Here is a 19,297-nt window from a genome sequence, read left to right on the forward strand (position 1 = left end):
CGCAAATAGAACTACTGTATAGAATTCAGGTATATGTGGTTTGGTTTTTTTTTTTTTTTTTTTAAATAAACAAAGTCAATTAGCTGCTTCTACTTACCACATTGGGTTGTAGTGCAACGGGTTTCCTACCACGTTAGATGTTTTGCCACAGTATCTTTTTTTGGCAAGGCTTAGAGGGCTAGCGTGCTTTGAAGAAGCAGCCAAACTGGCAATTTTAACATGAAAAGCAATTGGAGACCTGGCTGAAGTAATGATGTAAAAGCAAGGAAGTCAACTCCTTTCCTTCCTCAAGCATCGTTTCTAGCACATCCATCTTTATATACCTTGCTGTCTTTCATCCCAGCCAAGTGTTGGATTGCTCCAGATATTCCCACGGCAATATAAAGTTCCTAGAAGAAAACAAGAACGAGACATTTTTGGTACCCATGACAGTTTCAGTCAGCTCTCACAAACCTTATTCAAAATCAATTACAGGCAGTAGTTTTCAATATTCAAGGCAGCTGATGATTGGTTTCCTTCCCCACTTGGGGACGCAATGTAACTGTAAAGGGAGAATCCCAAAGGAGCATCTGGCAAAGACAGATGAGAAGGAAAAAAAAGAAGAAAAAAAAAAAAAAAAAAAAAAAGGAAGAAAAAAAAAAAAAAAAAGAAATATCTGCATCAAACATAAGACCCTGCTCAGCTAGAGGACATGGCAATCAGTGTTACTCATGACCCTGGAGACTCCCTGAGCAAATGTTCAGCAAGATAACCTACAAATGGATAATGCAGTCGCCTAAAGAAAAGACCTAGGCTTTTTTGTTTGAAGCCTCTAGGATCCTTTAAATAAGCTGAAATTCAGGTGTTTAAACCTTTAAAAAGTTTCCCATAAGGCAGGATAAAACATTTCAGATACTGAAGTGGGCTAGTGCACTACATGCTTGCAGTGACTTTCTATTATTGACCCCAACCCTCAATGTTCAGATGCCCCAAAGCTTTTCTGCCCCCATTCCCTATCAACTCCCATCCAGGACGAGGAAAGGAGAGCTCCCCAGGTAGGCACCAACACGCAGCACATCTTTACACTTGGGGGCTCCCACTCCAGCATCTCCGCAGAGACTTACATTCGAAATAGATGAAAATTTATAGGCAAACAGATCTATATGAACAGTTTTAAGTCACAGCAGAAAAGTAGTTTTTTCCCCTCAGGCTGAAAGTCATCCAGGCTATAATCTATCCAAAATCAGGTATATTTTCAGCTCCGTGACAGTTTCCCCACCAGCACAAGTCCAAGTAGCAGTCAAACCTGTACTGTTTAGCTACCTAATTGTACAGAGGAAAACCAAAGAAAGTACTTTTCACCAACTCATTCAATAAGAGGGAACTGTAACACAAAAAACTAGTTAGGGGATCATCTGTCAAAACCAATTAAAAGGTGGTATTCATACATGCTTGGGAAAGATGCAACCTCAAATACTAACAGAATTTCTCTTAAAAATACCAAGGTTAGTCCATATTTAAGAACATACAACTCAGATTCAGGAGATTATTTTTGGGGCCAGGGAGGGTAAGATGGTCAAAAAAATCTTCTCCGTGTGCAGCTGAAGATGTGCATTACAGTTAAGTGGCTTTTAATGTGACAGAACAAAGCACAGCTGTGGAACAGGCACAGACCTACAGACAAGGCTGGCAAATGAAGGTGTTCAAATACGGAGACCATGCAGAGACTGCTTTTTCTGTACAGGCCTGAGAGTCATTATATCAATTAAAGAAAAAAGATGATTGCTTTCTGATGTTGCTACAGATTTCACCTATTACGCTGGGTTTTAAATAGGAATAGATAAATAAAATTTATGATGCTTTTCTACACTTTTCTACAAAAGCTCTCCCCTGTAAAAATTGCAGGGGAGGGAAAACAGAGCAGGAACAAAGTATTTCCTATTAAAAAGGCTTGCTTTGAAATTGAAACAGAGAATCTAGTCTATGTATTTCCACAAAAACATACAGCTGTTGGAAGACACTCAAATTTCTTAGCCTCAATAGCTTTTTACTGAGTAGATTACTACTGGAGGTCAATCCATTTTCACCACAGCTGCATCGTAATACAATATTGTCCATATAAGAATGCATGGTAAGAATGCAATATTTTAATTATAGAAAAGAACAGATGTCGCAAGAGAAATTATTCTAACATCATGTAGTCTTTAATACAATCTCTTTTTAAAAAACACATTACTGTAATTTGATTTTTTTTTTTTTTTTAAGAGCTCTTCATTAAGTGCCAGTCATCTAGACTACCAGATACTCTTATCAGTCTGTTTAATATTGTGAAGTTCAGTCTTTGGAAAGAATCCAACTAACCAGGAGCCAGATGCCTATTTGTATATTCTATTGAGAGCCAGATGCCTATGAACATATTCTATTAAAATATCTAGGAAAGACAAGGATGTTTCATTAAAAGGACATATGTAAATAACCAGGCTTATCTAAAAAAAACTTTTATTATGCATCTAAGCCGTGCCCTTCTAGGTTATATGCTTTTGGCTCTCTGGCTAAGATAGCTGGTTCATTCAGCAGGCTGGAACACAGTAGATCGCTTCAGTAATGTTTTCATCCAGAACACAGGGCAGCGTGTTTCTTATCACTAGTTCTATACCGTAAAACAGATTTGCCTGCTTAAATATTACTTTTTATCTATTTTACAATTTAGTAGGAGGGACGCAAAGGACCCACAAGGTCTGAATGATAACGATTCAGGACTGCTCAGTGCTCTTCAAGGAAACAATTCAACTGGTCATCCAGACGACCATTTCAGTCATAGACAACTCTGAAATTCAGATCTCTTAAGTTATTTTCAGGGTTCTACCCTCATTTTGCATTCTTCCCAAAATCATTAACTTCTATCCTGCCTTTTGCTGAATACTATCATTTCTACTGTGCTAGTGTTCAAAGTCCCAAGTCAGGACTGTAGCCCCAAGCACTGTGAAGTGTGGGAGGTAAAGAGAAAGCAGGTCTGTACCAGAGAGCAGGGCCGCTTCCAGCTGCGTCACGCGGACACACCTGCCGCCGCAGCAGAGAGCGCCGTCAGCTCTGGAAGGAGATCTCAGCTCTTCTGAGCTCACCTACGCAGGAGAACCATGCCAAGGCACAAAGCGCTGGGTGAATCACGGCCTGGATCGCACCTCTCGGGTGCCAGCAAAGATGGCTTTACACCAAATGCAAGTCCCTGGTTTTTGGAAGCTGCTCTCATTACCGTTTTCATGTGTCTGAGCCATGGAATACAATTACAGGCACCTATGTCAAAGTCCAGGACGTGGAGTGGCGTTTATCAACTTTCTGGCTTTTGTGCACAGGCAGGTTTTCACTGAAGGGCTGCTGCCTGCGCTGTGCCACACCAGAACCGTGTAACAAAATAGCACAAAGATTCTGTAACCAAGGGGCCGGCTGCTCTGAAATCCTAAAAACAATTAAAGCCAAGGGAAGTGAAAGTTTTGGTGGTAGAAGGGTATGGTATCAGTTTAAACAATTGCCTTGCCTCACAGTACCTTAATTTCACACAGGAAATAATGACTGTGCGTATGTCACAGCCATGTCACAAATCTATTTTTTATGAAATGGACAGCACGCACAGGGGAAGGGCCACCGGAGAAGAGAGCTCATGGTAAGAAAGTGCACAGTGGAGGAAACACACAGCGCAGGAAGCTGAACGGACCCAACAGCCTATGAGCACACAAAGCAGAGAGCAGGGAGGCACCGTCAGGAAGTACTTAGAGACAAGGGCTTGGTATGTCAGGAATGGGGACACGTGAAGGTGGGAGCATCTGCATGTAACATACACATTAGGCTTCTCACAAGGGCTGCAGCAGCACCCAAAGCTGATTCTGCAAGCAAACTGGCACAAAGGCCAAGAGTGTTTTCATTCGTCCTGCCACACAATATCCCACAAGACTCCGGCGGGAGCCAGGACCCCGACAAAGACCTCAAAGTTTTGAAGCACAGATTTGCATCACGACCACCCTAAAACCCAACCAAACTCCAAGTCCCAAATTCATCCTATTTAAAGGCAAGATTCCAAAACAAGAATTCAACTTCTCATTTGCTTTTTGAATTATTAACCTAGCCTTGTATTGATTTTTCAACAAACACAACCGTGGTATGTCTTGTTGAGAGTCATTGCGTGCCAGTCATTACAATGAAAATATCCCCCCTTAGCCATCCCCTAAATTCCTATTGTGCTTTAAACTTACCCAACTTACACATTAGCATCTACAGCAAGTCCGTGAGACTTTACGTGCACAGATTTGCACAACTGGCTCCAGAATCCCTACAGCCAGTTACATACAATTTGGATAAAAGTCGCAAGAGTGCTATATGTGGATGAGTATAATTACCAATATACCAATGAAGTTATTTTCCTGTGCATATTGACTCTTCCAATTATTTATAGAGTAATTTGTAGCATAGAATATTACTTCATTTTTACTTATGAGAATATTTTAAAAATTCCTTCGGCTGCCCTGGAGCAGTTAAGGTACATTTGCTTAAGAGAACCACAAGAACAGTTTTTAGTTGCAACTGCTGCTCTAAGAGACTACTGTGCATCCACAGGTGCAGCACAAATGAGGTAGTTACTTAGCAAGCATGCCGTCAGCCACTATTGATTTTTATGCCAATATTTGAATTACGCTGAAAACCTTCAGTGTACATCAATTTATCATCCTACCAGCAGCATGCTTTTAAACAGCCTAGTTTAATAAACCTCTCTGGCACACGTACTCTTTTTAAAGGCAGCTCTGATATTTTATCTGCTTTGCCAGAGTGAAAGGACAATGAAATTAGAAAGAAACCTTTGTAATGAAAATTGCTTCATACAAGAGATTCCTTCCAATTACAAGCTATTAACCTAATAAAATATTTGCTGGCTTGACGCTGGTTCATATATATATATATATATCGCACCATACATCAAACAATTATCCACTCTGTACTACTCTGATGCAGTTGAATATGTTCCATTCAAGAAACGCATTACTAGACTATATCCAAACTACAGTTTCTTTTTCACTTTAAGAACCTTTGATCAGCCAAGCTATGTAATTACTCTTAAGCGTGGTTAGGGTGTCTGCTGGAGCGCAGTACCATCCAGCAATATTTTTTTTTCCTCCCTCTAGGGAAAAGCACATCAATTGCTTTCAGCTAAATGCACTCACATATGAATATTTTAGTACAATTTAATGTTTCTGCACCAACCCCAAAGGAGCAGAGCATCAATTTGCGAACATAGTTTTCTTGGAGTTAAAAGCTATCCTGGATAATGCAGGATGAAAGGGGTTGTCAATCCTTAGCTTTTTAGCAAGTCAGAGAAAGGTACTCTGTAAATTCAGTCCCAGCTGCATACAAACAGCTCTCTAAAGTTTGCCACTATAAAGCTACTTTTCAACAATAGTGAATTATCAGAGGAGATATTCCAAAAACAACTTCCCAAGCACAGTCAGTTTTCCCAACGCTATTCCCATCTGCTAGCTACCTAAAAGCCTCAACCATTTATACAATGAAAAGTGTACCTGCTGGTCTGCTGATAAAAGCCACCAATGTAATGTACAACTAACACACCCCTACAGAGAAGCCAGCTGAAGTTCGGAGAAATTATGTACCATGCGTTTGACCAGACAAACTTTAATATCTCAATTCTCTCTTGTACGTGCAACAAATTAGGAAATAACAACGATCTTACCATTGACAGGCAAGTAGAACATTCTTAAAGTGAGTACAATCAAGATGACAGGAGTGACACTTCTCATGAAGCTAAGGGAATTAATCAGTTCATTCTGTTGTTGGTAATTTTAGGTACGAGCCAGAAAACAAAAAGGAACAGAAATACTGGAGTAAAATATACCTTGTTTCAATTTCCCTACACTTCCCCACAGGAGAGCGAAGGGAAGCAAAACCTACCCGATATGCTAACCTAAGCATGCAAATGATCCCTAAGAAAGTGATGGGAAGTAACTAACACTGAAGAAGAGTTGGTATCCACTTATTACGTGATGAAACCACGAATTATTCATGCATTTTAGAGAAAACAAAACCAAGGCTAGGTGAAGTATTTGATTGCTTTGCCACCATAAAGAAATACGAAATATAGGAATAACGTAAAAGACAATCACATTATTCTCCCTTCCTGCTACTCCCAAAGCAAGAAGATGACAACTAAGTAACAAAAAGCCACTCGCTGCAGTGAAAGAGACTGTCTAGCAAACTGCTGGGGCACATACGAGTTCAGAAAGCATCCCATCCTCCTGTAAAAGAAGCAGAGCAACAGGAATTCTACTGCCCTGTAGCAGATCATTCTGCACCTTCATGTATCTCTGGTGCCAGGAAACGCTTCCTTGCCACACAGCTTTCCTTTTCCGGTTACTAATTTCATCCCATTCCTCCATTTTCTACCTAATATCAGACTTTAAATTGTTTCTGTTCTTCCATGGCTTTCATACCTTTCACTGAACCAACATAGCACTCTTCAGCATCGTAACTGAAGCTGCACCTCTTTAGCGTGCCTCTTTTTCCCCTCATTATTTGTGTCAGTTCCTGATAGCTGTAAATCTGCCTTCCTTTTGAAGTTCCTGCAGTCCATCACTCCCAGAGACACCTTCTGGTATGAAATCGAAGCTTAAGCACGGAAGCTAAGCATGTCAGCAAGTTTACTCCTGGCAGTCCAACCAGAATGACACTGAATTCTTATCTGCCTTCCCCACCCAAGGCTTCTCAGCACATGCTCTATCCAAATGCATCTGCCTTCTGCACAATCTTTTCACATTTCTAGCACAATCCTTTAATCCAGGACAATTATTACTACATCATGTATTTCCTAACTTCTTCCCGAGTTTTCCATCTCAGTTTCTTGTCACCTGTTAGTATTTTGTGCCCAACGTTGAAAGTAACAAGACAGTAGCAACTGAAAACCTAAAAAAAAAAAAAAAAAAGAAAAGGAGTTCTGCCTGGTTGCACTTTCCCTGCTGGATGGACCCTCTGTACTGTACCATCCTCAAGAAGAAAACCTCGCAATAAAGTCTGAGATGGTGAAGGTGAGACTTTCTAGCCATGGTCCACCAGTGGCGAGCCCTGGATGAACACCTTGAGTCCTACAGTTGTAAAATACTGGTCTGGCCACGTCTTCCCTACTGCCAGCTGGGAAAATCCATAAAGAAAGCTAAAGAAGCTATAGAACTGGACTCTGAAAGACAACAGGCTTCAACAGAGGAAAAAAATAAAAGAGTCCGAAGTGAACATTCAAACTCTGAAGAGATTATACTAGAATGATGCCTTTTAGGCAGCAGCAGACTCCTCACAAGCTCAGAGGATAACAAAATAAACAGCCTAAAATGACACATATTTTATGAAAAAAAAAGCAACTCTCTGTGACACTGAGGATTTTGTTTTCTGGGGGGAAAAAGTCGAGAGCAACATAATTGCAGTACAACCTCATCTTCCCTCAAAAGCTAAAGGGAGAATATAATTAGAATAGGACACAAGGGAAAATAGGAACAATTTGGGTGTCCAAACATAGGTGCCTAGTGGCATTGCAGACAGTGTAGGATTTCCCACCTGAATCAGATGCTGCTCCAGAAGGAAGCCTCCAGGTTCCACACAGTAACTACCAGTCCTGTGAATGTACTTTTTATACCCCCAGATGGCAGCTAAAGTAGCATGATACACCTATTTGTAGGTATTCAATCATCCCCTACATGCCCCTTCCTCACAAATCTGTACTGAAATATCACAGTTCGGAAACCAGCAGGAGCTACTTAAGGCTTATAGCAGTTGCTTTCCTTTTCTCACAACAGTCAGACAAATTACGCAAGTTCATGAGAAAGATTACGTACTACTTTGCATGTTACAAATGTTGCTAATTATACCTAGGGCAAGGGAAGCTAATACTGAACTAATACATGAAGCATTCCTGTTCCATTTATAGAAGTTGTAAATAACTGAAAAACATTATTTTTTCTCCTCCCTCCTTTTGTTCTTTCTTTTTTTTTTGAACAAGATAGAAAGAACAGGGAAGATTTCTACTGTGAAAACTAACACCCCTGACTAATTGAAATTTCTGATCTAAAAAGAGCACTTACTCTGGGGTGGTGGTGGGAGGCTTGATTTGTGCCAGGAATTTAGTATTTTCTAACTGGATATACTTAACTAATACTTCATAGTAGACACTCAAGAAAAGGACATTTTTATCCAAACCCAACTAACTTAAGCGTTCTTACAAGGGCTTTTTTCTCAAAACAGAAACTAAATACAGTGCTTAATCTGAGAACTGAATTTAATTTTTCTGCAGAACACCTGCATATAAAAAATACTGGAAAACAACTGGTTTCTAAATTTAAAAAAAAAAAAAAAAAAAAAAACAAAAAACAAAAAACAAACAACGCTCCTAAAGTGGTTATCACTGATTAAAGACATTGACTATACTAAATTATTCCTTTAATTAGGAAGGTAACATTTTATATTTTAACATATCCACTTATGCCTAAAAATTTCCTTCCTTCCACTCATCAAATAATACAAATCAGCCTTCTCTTACATAAGACAGAATGTTTAAACAGAAGTTTCAATCACCTGAAATCAACAGGTAAAAAAAGCTACTAACAGAAACAAAAATAACACACCAAATAAACATTGTTACACCTGGAATAAAATTATACCAAAAAAGTTATCAAGGATCCAGTCAAGAAACAACAAAATGCATAAATTCCACTATGAACAAAAGCTCGCAGTTTAGAGATCCAAGGAAGTGCAGATGTACTGTAGAGAACTAATTCTCAAACAGAAAGAAGATTAAATTAGTACTCCTTAATTAGCTGCATTCTTTCATTACTTAAGCAAAATGAACTACAACTGTTTCTTGTCCGGCTGTTTGTTCATGCATTAGTACACCAGCATTTTAGGAAAGCTGCTGTGGCTGTGTGGTTCTCAAGTCCTGTGACGCACTGTCTGGGCTGCACTCTTATAAATGAAGCCAGTCATGCAGTTACTGAAGGACCAATGACCAAAATTATCCTTCCTTCACCAAATCCAGAATCAAAGGCACGGGGGAAGAAATAAGATGATCTTTTAGATTACTACCTTCTTACCCAATGATCAGCACAGAAACACCCCCCAGCAGCCATACACGAAAAGCAGCAGAAGCAGCACCTCCCCTCTTCCTGAGCTTGTAGCTCTTCTCCCTCCATAGTCTCAAAAACGACCCAATTCTAGAGTCCTTGAAAACAATGCATTCCAATCCTCCACTGAGACTGGGCCAGAGACTATTAATAGAAGAGTAAGAGCATACACTAAGATACTTTCCCATCAGAAACTAACAGCTGCACAGGAAAGCAAGTATGTCTCAAACTCCAAGTTCCTTCTCTCCAGGATTCTTCCCCTGCCTAAAAACGCACACGCCCAGGAGGGCATGCTCCCCATCAACAGGAGAGCAAAACTTAACGCAAAACTCAGGTCTCAGCTAGCATAACTAACCAACGTACAAAGCCACTCTGCAATTCTGAAGATAAAGTGTCCTGACTTCTCCCTGAACTATTGACATCAAGCATACCTCAGAAGAAGAGAAAGCAGTTATCTTCTAGAGGATTGTTAAAATAGCCCGTATAATCTTGATCTCAGCAAGGAAGTTCAGTTCTACTCCTTCTTTAAGTGAATGCTATCTTCCGCTACACAGAATAATTTTCTAGCTAAAGTACCAAAAAGACAGTGAATTAGTTAGGAATGCCAAGTTAAGAATTTGCAGCTTTAAACTGCCTCATATTTAAGATACCTATACAGCACACCAAAAAAACTAATTCCTCTCATCAGCAGCTCTGAGAGCTTAAGTATCAATTCAACTTGCACTTTCATTACAATTAACATAAAATATTTTCTATACTTCTAAGCCACTGCATGCTGTCCTCACATGTATTTTAAGATCCAGAAGAAATATCTAAAACAAGTTGAAAGAAGGGACATATAATTTTCAGTACTCTGCATAACTCATTACTTAATAAGTATTTGTGAAGGGAAATGAGAGAAATGCATCAACCTGATGACAAAAAGATGTAGCACCATGCAATTGTGCCAGTTGGGATAGTTTACTGACATCATAGTTAAACATTCATTAGTCAGTCCTGACTGAGCAATGGCTATTTTAACAATCCTCTAGAAGATGACAACGATGACACTGATGTGATCCTATGATGTCGCTGTATGTTCTTATGACTTCCACATGTTGCTACAAGCCATCTGTGGCAAGTTACGGCACTATATCTTCATCAAAAACTAGTTTTTTTTGTTTCAACAAAATTGTTTATACGCCCTTGACTCTGGAAAGAATGTTCATTGTTGAGCCTCAAGACACACAAACCAGAGCCGAGCTGTCTTCAAATTAGCATTCTCTACTTCATTAATGGGTATTTTGGGTAGTGAAGAACTAAGGCTGGTCAGCCTCATCTCGTGCCCTTTCAAAATACACAGTTCAATGACACTCAGCCTACTCCCTGGTTTTCAAAGGTCCGGGTACGCAACAACCAGCTGAAGATTGCCTCCTTATGACAACCAACTCTGCCTCCTTTGGAGTCTGCAATTTCCACATATGTTGCAGTTGCACTTCCTGAATTAGTGTTGATTATTTTGCCGAGACCTACAGCTGCAATACGTCGGACCTCATGCCTACCGTGTGATCAAAAGAAAGCGCATTATATTTAAATACAAACGTTCCCTTAGCAAAGAGAAACTATTATGGTGGGGGCTACAGCTGTCCTGTACTACGTCCAAAAAATAACAATTACATACTATGCACAAAAGACAGAAATCTCCAGAAAGAAGAGTTGGGGCTGCATTTATAATCTGCAAAGCCTCCTAACTTTCTTGAATAGCAGAGGTTAGTATCACTGCTATCAAGAGTTAGGAAGGATACAATATGCAACCAGATGGACCTTAAGTCTCATCAATAGGTCTGTTTCTCAGAAGCTGGTTTTTGTAACAGTTGGTTATCATGTAGATTTCCTACAGGGCTAGTATTAGAAAGCCTCTGATGAGGACTTAAAAGTAAAAAAAAAAAAAAAAAAAAAAAAAAAGAGCAAACATCCCTATCCACATTTCAAGACAGAACAAATCAGAATCATGAAGTGTCTTGTTCAACAAAACCCAGCAGGCGGAACTGACAGACTCCAGGAATCATAAGTTCCTGTCTTTGGTATCTTCAAGTACTGTTCTCTGCTGCTGGATGTATTACTGGAAAAACAATGGTCATGGTTTGAAGTTCTCAAATTTGCAGCTCTTCACGGTACAAAGGCAAAACATTTCAGATCCCATCAAGGCTTTGGACATGTACAGCTTGTTAGCATTATTTAAATTATTGTCATTTGGTAAATGCTGCAGTTGAAATATGACAGGTTTCTCCACTAAGTTCCATCTCACTCTCCCTTCCTGGCCTCAATAAACCATTAACATGTAAAAAGTTGCTCTTTGGTGCCTTCTGTTACCATACACACTCAAAGGCTAAATGCTTCCTCGATTATGTAGCTCAAAGCGTACATCTGACAGACTGCCACACCTGCCCACATCCTTAGTCACCATCCCCTACCCGTGTCAGTACACGCTAGCACACATTCTACCCCACATGGAGATGAGCAACATCTCTACCTTCTTATCTACAAACGCTCAAGCGTGTTTTATCTACCTACCACTCTCCCCACACTTCCCCAGGTCATAAAGAACAATTAAAGTAGTTTCAGACTTCTACTTGACAATAAGGCCCCCTCCATATCCAGAAAGACACAGGGATATAAATCAGTCCTCCGTGGTATCAGGATCCATGGCAGAAAAGATGTGCAGCAGGTTATTTCCCAACATTAAGCCATTCAAGAGTATGCCCTTCTTGATATTTCACTCTACAGCAGCCAACCTGTAGATTGTTTCTCTCAAGTTTCTTGCACTTACATCTCTTATAAAAATTTTGCTTAGAATGTAATGCAATAGTCCAGTTACTGTTAACAAAACTTTTTAAAAAATCATCACTTGTAAAAAAAAATGAAAACACACTTCCCAGAGATCAAACCACATATCAGTATAGTTTCAAGTTTATGTTGGCAATGACATCTTTTACTGTATCAATGACGGCTGTTAGAAAACTAAAGAAGATTCAGCACAGTCAACAGTGAAAAAAATCCAGCATGCAAAAACCTCTGACAAAACTGTCTGCAAAACGCTTCCGATTGACCCTAAGTAGAAGTTTACATCACAGCTTGCTGCTGCTGTTTTGCAAACGCATGGTCAAGTGACAAGAGCACAATGGGCACGCTAAGATTTTCCTGTTAGGCTCAGTATTAAGACTTAGCTCATTTCTAAGCATTTGCTTTGAAGGAAAATGTGTGCTAGGAAACAACACAGCTCTTTTATGAAAGATATTTCCATACTTACTGGTGCTACTATTTTGCCCGTCTGTCCAACTTGCATGTCATTAGGAACAAAGCCAGCATCAACAGCTGCACGGGAAGCTCCAACTAGTTGAAAGAAAATATTTCCAATGTTTTAAAATATTATTGAGCCAAATTTCTATCACCATAAAAGCACACGTATTTTACTGAAGAGTCCCACACTAAGGCCACGTATTTAGAAACTTCCTTCTTAAAAGCTCTTAGAGTAATCCCTCTCTATACCACTGGCTGAAACTTCCAAATACTAAGTGCTAATGCACTTCATAAGCAACAGGAAATCCTTACTCCCAGCACCAAAGGGCCATATATTTAAAACCGAGGATTTCAGTCTGGCATATTTCCATTATTTTCTCTTCTTGCTTTGTCAAAAGAGGATTTTCCCATAAGTATCTTCCCATAATGTTCCTCCAAGTTTGAATAGAACACATGTGCCATCTTGTATTGCTGTGGAGCTCAAAAGTCAGACATAATAAAGAAAAATATCAAAGTGAACTTGAAAAGGCCACATGGACATTTAGTCAGCGAAGCCACCAATTTAAAAACAAAGCCACTCATGTAAATCTACAAATCTGTTATTACATGTGAAGTCTAAAACTAATGTAGTTAAAATGTTAATGCAAACAGTTCCTCCTCCTCCCCCAACCTTTCCTTCAAATATTTTGCTGAAACACTATATATGGTCTGTTTTCTCCTGTTAATACAAAAGCATAGCAAAAAGACAGAGCCACGCAAACTACAAGACCTGTGAAAGGGATTCCGTAAAGGAGTAGCATATAAGGATGTACGAAGAAAATATCAGATCTTCAAAGTGAGCCAAGACCATTTTTTAATTTATGCAACTTCACTTTTTGTTTGTGAGCTTGCGTTCCGGAGATTTGGGGAAGACAGGGAATATTACAGTTTAGTATTTTGCTTCATACACGGGCATTTAAATAAACAGTTGACCACAAGGACAAGACAAAACTTTACTACTAAACTAATGGGATTTTAATAACTATTCGATAGAGACATGAAAATAAAAGACTTAAGATGAACACTGTTTTTAATGTAACCTTTTTAAATACCTTAACCAGGGTTAAAAAAAATGAGGAAAAGGAGTTTACCTGCAGCATGTAATTGATCCGCAAGATCATACAACAACTTAAAGTTTTCACCACTCTTCAAGCCTCTCCCTCAAAAGTTAACCAAAACAAAGTTAAGAAAGGAGATGTTTTTATGATGTTTTTATTGACTACATAAACTTTCTGTATGAGTATTTGTATCTTCGAAGGCACAAATATACACTTGCATAGAGTATCTTTGGATATATTACTAGATAGTATTTATTATTTGACGATTTAGCATTTATCTTCGTGTTTAATATTATTATTTCATATGTATAAAGCAACACCACTGCGTCTAGTTTACTTCCTGCATGCAGCACCATCCGGATCATTCTCTGAAATCGGGAGACAGGATTTTTTTTTTTTTTTTTTTTAACACTAATTTGTGCTCCCTCTGCTGGCTTTAGGTACAAAACTCTACAGTGGGATAACTAAGGAAAAATTTTTTTAGCCATAGGCATACAGTAATAATTACAGTGCTTCACTTTATACCTGAAGAGCAGAATACAAACATAATGCTTTTTAAAATCAAAGCCATTACATAATATTGTTTGGACTGCCTGTAACGATTAGCAATAATTTTAAACATGACAGATTTGTATCTAAAACCACTTCATATTGCTGTAATTTTCAAGGGACTCACCAAACACGACAATGTTCTTAAAAAAAGCCCACTAGCATATGTTAAACTCATGTTTTGTCTCTTCACAGAACACACATGTGTGCGCTCCCACTGGCCCCTAAGCCATATATCAGAATTACAACATAATATTTTTTTTTAAGTGGATCACATTATAATCTTCTGCTACAGGTATTATTTGTACTATTACTTAAATGCAACATAACACACTTAATATTATCTACTTACCACCCGATACAACCACTTTTGCACTCGTAAGCTCTGGTCGATCGCTTTTTGTCAACTTCTGCTCAATCCATTCAGACAGACCAACAGGCGGCGGAGGGGTTACTGCATTCATCAGACCAATAAAAACATCCGCAAGAAAAAGGATAAAGCGTGTATTTTCAACCTTTACATTTGAGCTTAAACTTAATGCAGAAGTTCATTCTATAAGCAATTCTACCACCAGCTTTTAACTACTATCAGTAATTGCTCTGTGGCTCTGAGTTACAAGACTCTTTCATTACTTGTGCTTACGTAACCTATAGTACAAGCTGCACTGAAATGAAGGGCTGTTGTAGAAGTAATACACTGATATCAACCCAGATATTATTACCCATAATAACTTTGATTCTTATTAACACAGGCAAGCAAGCCAACTGAGTAGTATACTATGCTACACAAGACAGTGCAGGGGCAGGTACTAAGCCACTCAGAGAAATAGGAGGACTGGGAGACAGACACACATGCAGCACGTTACTAATAACTGCCTCTGCTGGATTAGCAGCACAGTCACAAAAAGGCCCACGGTGGAAAAACAGCTGAGGCGATCAAATGCCAAAGCAGGTTGCCCAGAGTGGCTGTGAAGTCTCCATCCACAGAGACACTCAAATACTGACGGGCCACAGTCCTGGGCAACCTGCTCCAGCAGGGCTGGACTAGATGATCTCAAGAAGTCCCTTCCAACCTCAACTGTTTTGTGATTGTGTGAGTGCATTTCTTTATTATCAAAGCTACACTGGCTTCACTAAAATAAACTGATTTAGTTAAAACAGATCTAAAACAACACCTAGGTGTTTTCAAATCGATTTAAACTGCTACTAATTTAGCTAGACCTAAATGACCTTTCTCAGTTGAAATACAACTGATTAAATCAAAACAGCTGACACTTATTTTTGCTCAATCTTGCCTTGAAAACCAATCGGGCTATTCAAACAGCTGTAACTTTAAATAAGGAAAAGTTCCAAGATTGCAGTGGCAGAGATTTAAGTAGCAAGTGAAACTGGCACTGATAATCTCCATTTCTGGTCAAAGAAAAACTAGCAAGTGAGCAGATAATCCGTATCTTCCCTTATGAGACATCACTAAAGAGTGCAACTACCCATAATAAAAGCATAAAGCTATGACTATGACAATCAGTTTAACAAATACTTCTACAAAACAACACCACACAGTGAACAAAACTAACTCTGTTACATGAAACAAGGAAGTAACAGAACAAATACTCACACTTTTCTAAACTGGCACTACCACCACTTGCTGGTGCAGCCTCAAAAGAAGTTCCCCGTACGGTAAATATTTTAACCGCTTCATCACATTGCACAGTGCAGAGAATATTTCCTAAAAAATGGGACCACATAATATTTTTAAAGATAATCTGACATACTATACTTTTTAAAAAACAAGTAAAATTAATATCAGAAACACACTAGCAGTTCTACTAGAATAGGCAATGTTCAGAAAGTTACTTTCCAAAATTTCAGTTTTAGATTACTAAAACTTGAAACCTAGGCACTTAATAAATGCAGATTACAAATATTTTCATTACTTTTTAACTTCCTGTTTCTCAAGTATGATAACAAATCTGCTATTTTTCAAGGATACAGAGCATTCAAATTTGTTATGAATGAGATGTTAAATTTCAGAAGGGGGGGGAAACCCAAACTTTGAAAGTGTCATTCTTAAACATAAAGTGTCTATAATTCAAGCTACTTTTTTTTATCCTGCTGCATGAATTAATCAGAACACAAGATAATGAGGCCTGCCCGAGTATCTGTTGGACTGTGTTTCTTTCAATGATATAAGGTCTTTACTTCACACTGGAGACTGCAGGGAACACTAAGAGAAAAATGCTGCAACACCAGCTATTAATAAACAAAGTCATCTTGAAACTGTAAGTTACTGGGAAGCAACTTAAAAATGCAACACAAAACCTCATTCTGGTAATGTAACTCAAAAAGTAATACCACGTTGGTACAATCTAGTACAGTAAAATTAAGAAACACAAGCTACTGAACTCATATTTAAATTAAAACACAGTGTCAGACAAGCATTAGAGAAACAAGACTGAAAAAAGAATCGCAAATTAAGTCAATTAAATTTGATAAATAACTAGCACAATGTTTTCATAATTAGGAAAAATAACCCTGTGTTATCTTAACTAGAACTAATGCTAGTCATATTAAATAAAGCTAGGCAATTAACTTAATGCCTTACATTTTACAAAATCTGATCAGAAGTACATTAACAAAGAAATCTACTATGTATAAAAATTACCAAATTCTTTTAATTAGCGATAGGCTTGGTTTCTAACTGAGAGTACCAAATTTGTTGGGATTATTTGCTTTTTCACACATGGAGCATCACACCCACGTTTCATTTTTATGAACCACAGCAATTCAGGTTGTAAAGTGCGAATTCCTATCATATTCCAAGGATTTAACAACACGATTACGTAGAAAAATTATCAGTATTGGGTCCTTTATTGCACAAATACCATGTACCATTTGCAATTACCCACCTGCATAGATAGTTCTCACAAAAGTGTCCGGTGACTGAATTTCAATAATGTCAGAAACAGGGGCAACATCAAGTTTGCCAGCCACTCTGGGAATAAGATTCTGGAAGTTAAAGATGAAAAGTTAGCAAAGTAAATGCTAAGTAAAATGTGCACGGCCAGTAAAAGAACGCTTGTTGTCCTGATTTTAACTTTATATAATGCTAAGTAAAAAGGCACATACAACTGTAAGATTTTTGTAGGGCTACTCATGTAGCTTTAGCAGCCAAATAAAATCCCATTACTGTAATAACATTAGACATTTTATGAGACTTACCATAAGTAAACCCTTAAGTCAATATCTTAAATTAGGAGGCTTATTTGCCTCAATAGCTTAAAACTGAATATAGATGCAATTTACTCAGAAAATTGACAATTATGGATTGCTGAGCTCTTAGCACTTCAAGAGGGGAAAAAAAAAAAAAAAAAAAAAAAAGGCATTTTCAGAAGCTAGTTACCAGAGACAATAGGAAAAACACCCCTGCACTCCCCCCCACAAAAGCCAAAAAATTATTATTAAAGAAACTAATATTAGAACATCTATTCTCCTACACTGAAATTGACTCTGAAAAATTACTTAGCACCTTTAGGAATAGGAAAGAGGATAAAAAGAGCAACATAAATCATGAAGAAACTAAAGACAGCAAGAGCTTTGCTTGCTTTTTGTCCCCCTCCTAAACCGGTACAACACCAGGGGCCAGCCCAGTTCTGAAATCTTTACTCACATTAAGCACTCAAAAATGGAAGTATAAGCTTTAAAGTAAAAGCTATTAACCTTTACTAAGACACTGCAAATCAAACATGAAAAGAAAAAATAAAAAACTCTAAGACTTAAGGTATGTAAAGATTTCTCTTTACAAAATTACAAGTATACAGATTTATACTGATCGGAAGTGAAAGTAGTCAGATGGAGGGCTGATGTCATTATTCATCCCACATCAGCAAGATTTTTACATATCCTTTTTCTCCAATCTAGCTGTACCACAACGTTGACCAGATTATTAGTGCTGAGGCTCCCTGCATACTTAAAACCACACTCCTTAAGCAAGTTTTAAAAAATTGTATTTACTTTAAAAACCATCTTGGCTAGGACTGAGATTTGTGCTACTTATATATATTTGCATACTTTTCGCTGTATATGACTTACATCACAGATGCAATTCCCACCCTCCAAAAAAAAATTTGCTTCCAATAGGTCTGCACACTTCCTTTTCAACATACAAATCACACATTTTTCATCTCAATTTACTGTCCTTTTTCATTAGAATTTTCATAATGCTTTCAGATCACTTGATTTCTTTTGCTTTATTGCACATTTTGCCTCGTGTACATAGAACTAGCTGGTTACCACTAAGTATTTCTTCTACACTGTTCCTTTGTCCGAGCCAGCCCATAATAAAACTCGGACACCAATCAGTGTTTCTAACTAATGACCTCTTAACCAAAGTACTACAACATTTTTTGAAAACTCAAAACTGTCCACAGCTGACCTCCCTCAGGCCTCTGATTCACCCTCTTATATACAACAGTGTCTCTGCCTCTTTTCTACAAGAAATTTTTGATACACTTTGATCTACTTACCTTCCCAAAGGCAGATGCTCCAGCGCAAATGTGGGTGTAATTAAATTTTTTATGAGTTTCCAAAATCAAGGGAGTCAGCTCCTCTGAGGATAAAAATATATTGCTCAAAATTTACAGCTATCTTATTTTCAATCACAAATATAAATACCTTTTCTTTTGTCAATAGGTAAGAACAACTCTCACCTGCTAGAAATCCCTTGTATACATCGTGCTGGGCCACTAGAACTTTTGCGACACCCTGCACTTTGCTGAGTTCTTGTGCTACCTATGATTACAAATGAATTAGTTTGTATTAGAACAGGCACCACTAACAAATAACAAGAGAGTCCCTGCTGCAAAGAACTCACAGCCCATAGATTTGTCAAAACTGGAACACAAAAGTACATGACTTTCAAAATCACACCTGATAGAACAAAATGCAGATCTGACTCACAGCATAGCACCTTGTAGGATAATGAAAATGAACTTCCTAAGAAAACTACAAAGCAAACCAAACATAGGAAAGCTCGCCTCCTGTATGCAGGATTATACAACGTCATGATTTATTACAACAGCTGATAGCAATCACACTTAAGGATTATTGCTCAATATTCTGATAAAATCATCAAGAAAACAATCCAACTTTCTTTTAAATGGGTCAGCATTTACCGTACATGCATACAATACAAATACAAATGTAGAGTGATGTTATGATCTTTGTCCAAAATTT

General features: G+C 38.2%; 1 protein-coding gene across 2 annotated transcripts in view; it reads right to left on the minus strand.

Moving 5' to 3' along the window:
* The window catches only part of ETFA (electron transfer flavoprotein subunit alpha), a 40,867-nt gene that overhangs the window by 4,199 nt on the left and 17,371 nt on the right, over positions 1–19,297 (minus strand). For both annotated transcript variants that reach the window (XM_032990471.2, XM_032990472.2), the window contains exons 3-10: positions 18,772–18,853; positions 18,589–18,671; positions 16,972–17,071; positions 15,681–15,791; positions 14,418–14,519; positions 13,550–13,618; positions 12,430–12,512; positions 324–389 (exon numbers count right to left, since the gene is read on the minus strand). In XM_032990471.2, coding sequence (XP_032846362.1) covers positions 324–389; positions 12,430–12,512; positions 13,550–13,618; positions 14,418–14,519; positions 15,681–15,791; positions 16,972–17,071; positions 18,589–18,671; positions 18,772–18,853 — 696 coding nt within the window. The remainder of the gene's footprint in view (positions 1–323; positions 390–12,429; positions 12,513–13,549; positions 13,619–14,417; positions 14,520–15,680; positions 15,792–16,971; positions 17,072–18,588; positions 18,672–18,771; positions 18,854–19,297) is intronic.

Source organism: Tyto alba, unplaced genomic scaffold (genome assembly GCF_018691265.1).
Source record: "Tyto alba isolate M040663 unplaced genomic scaffold, T.alba_DEE_v4.0 Super-Scaffold_41, whole genome shotgun sequence".
Classification (NCBI taxonomy): domain Eukaryota; kingdom Metazoa; phylum Chordata; class Aves; order Strigiformes; family Tytonidae; genus Tyto; species Tyto alba.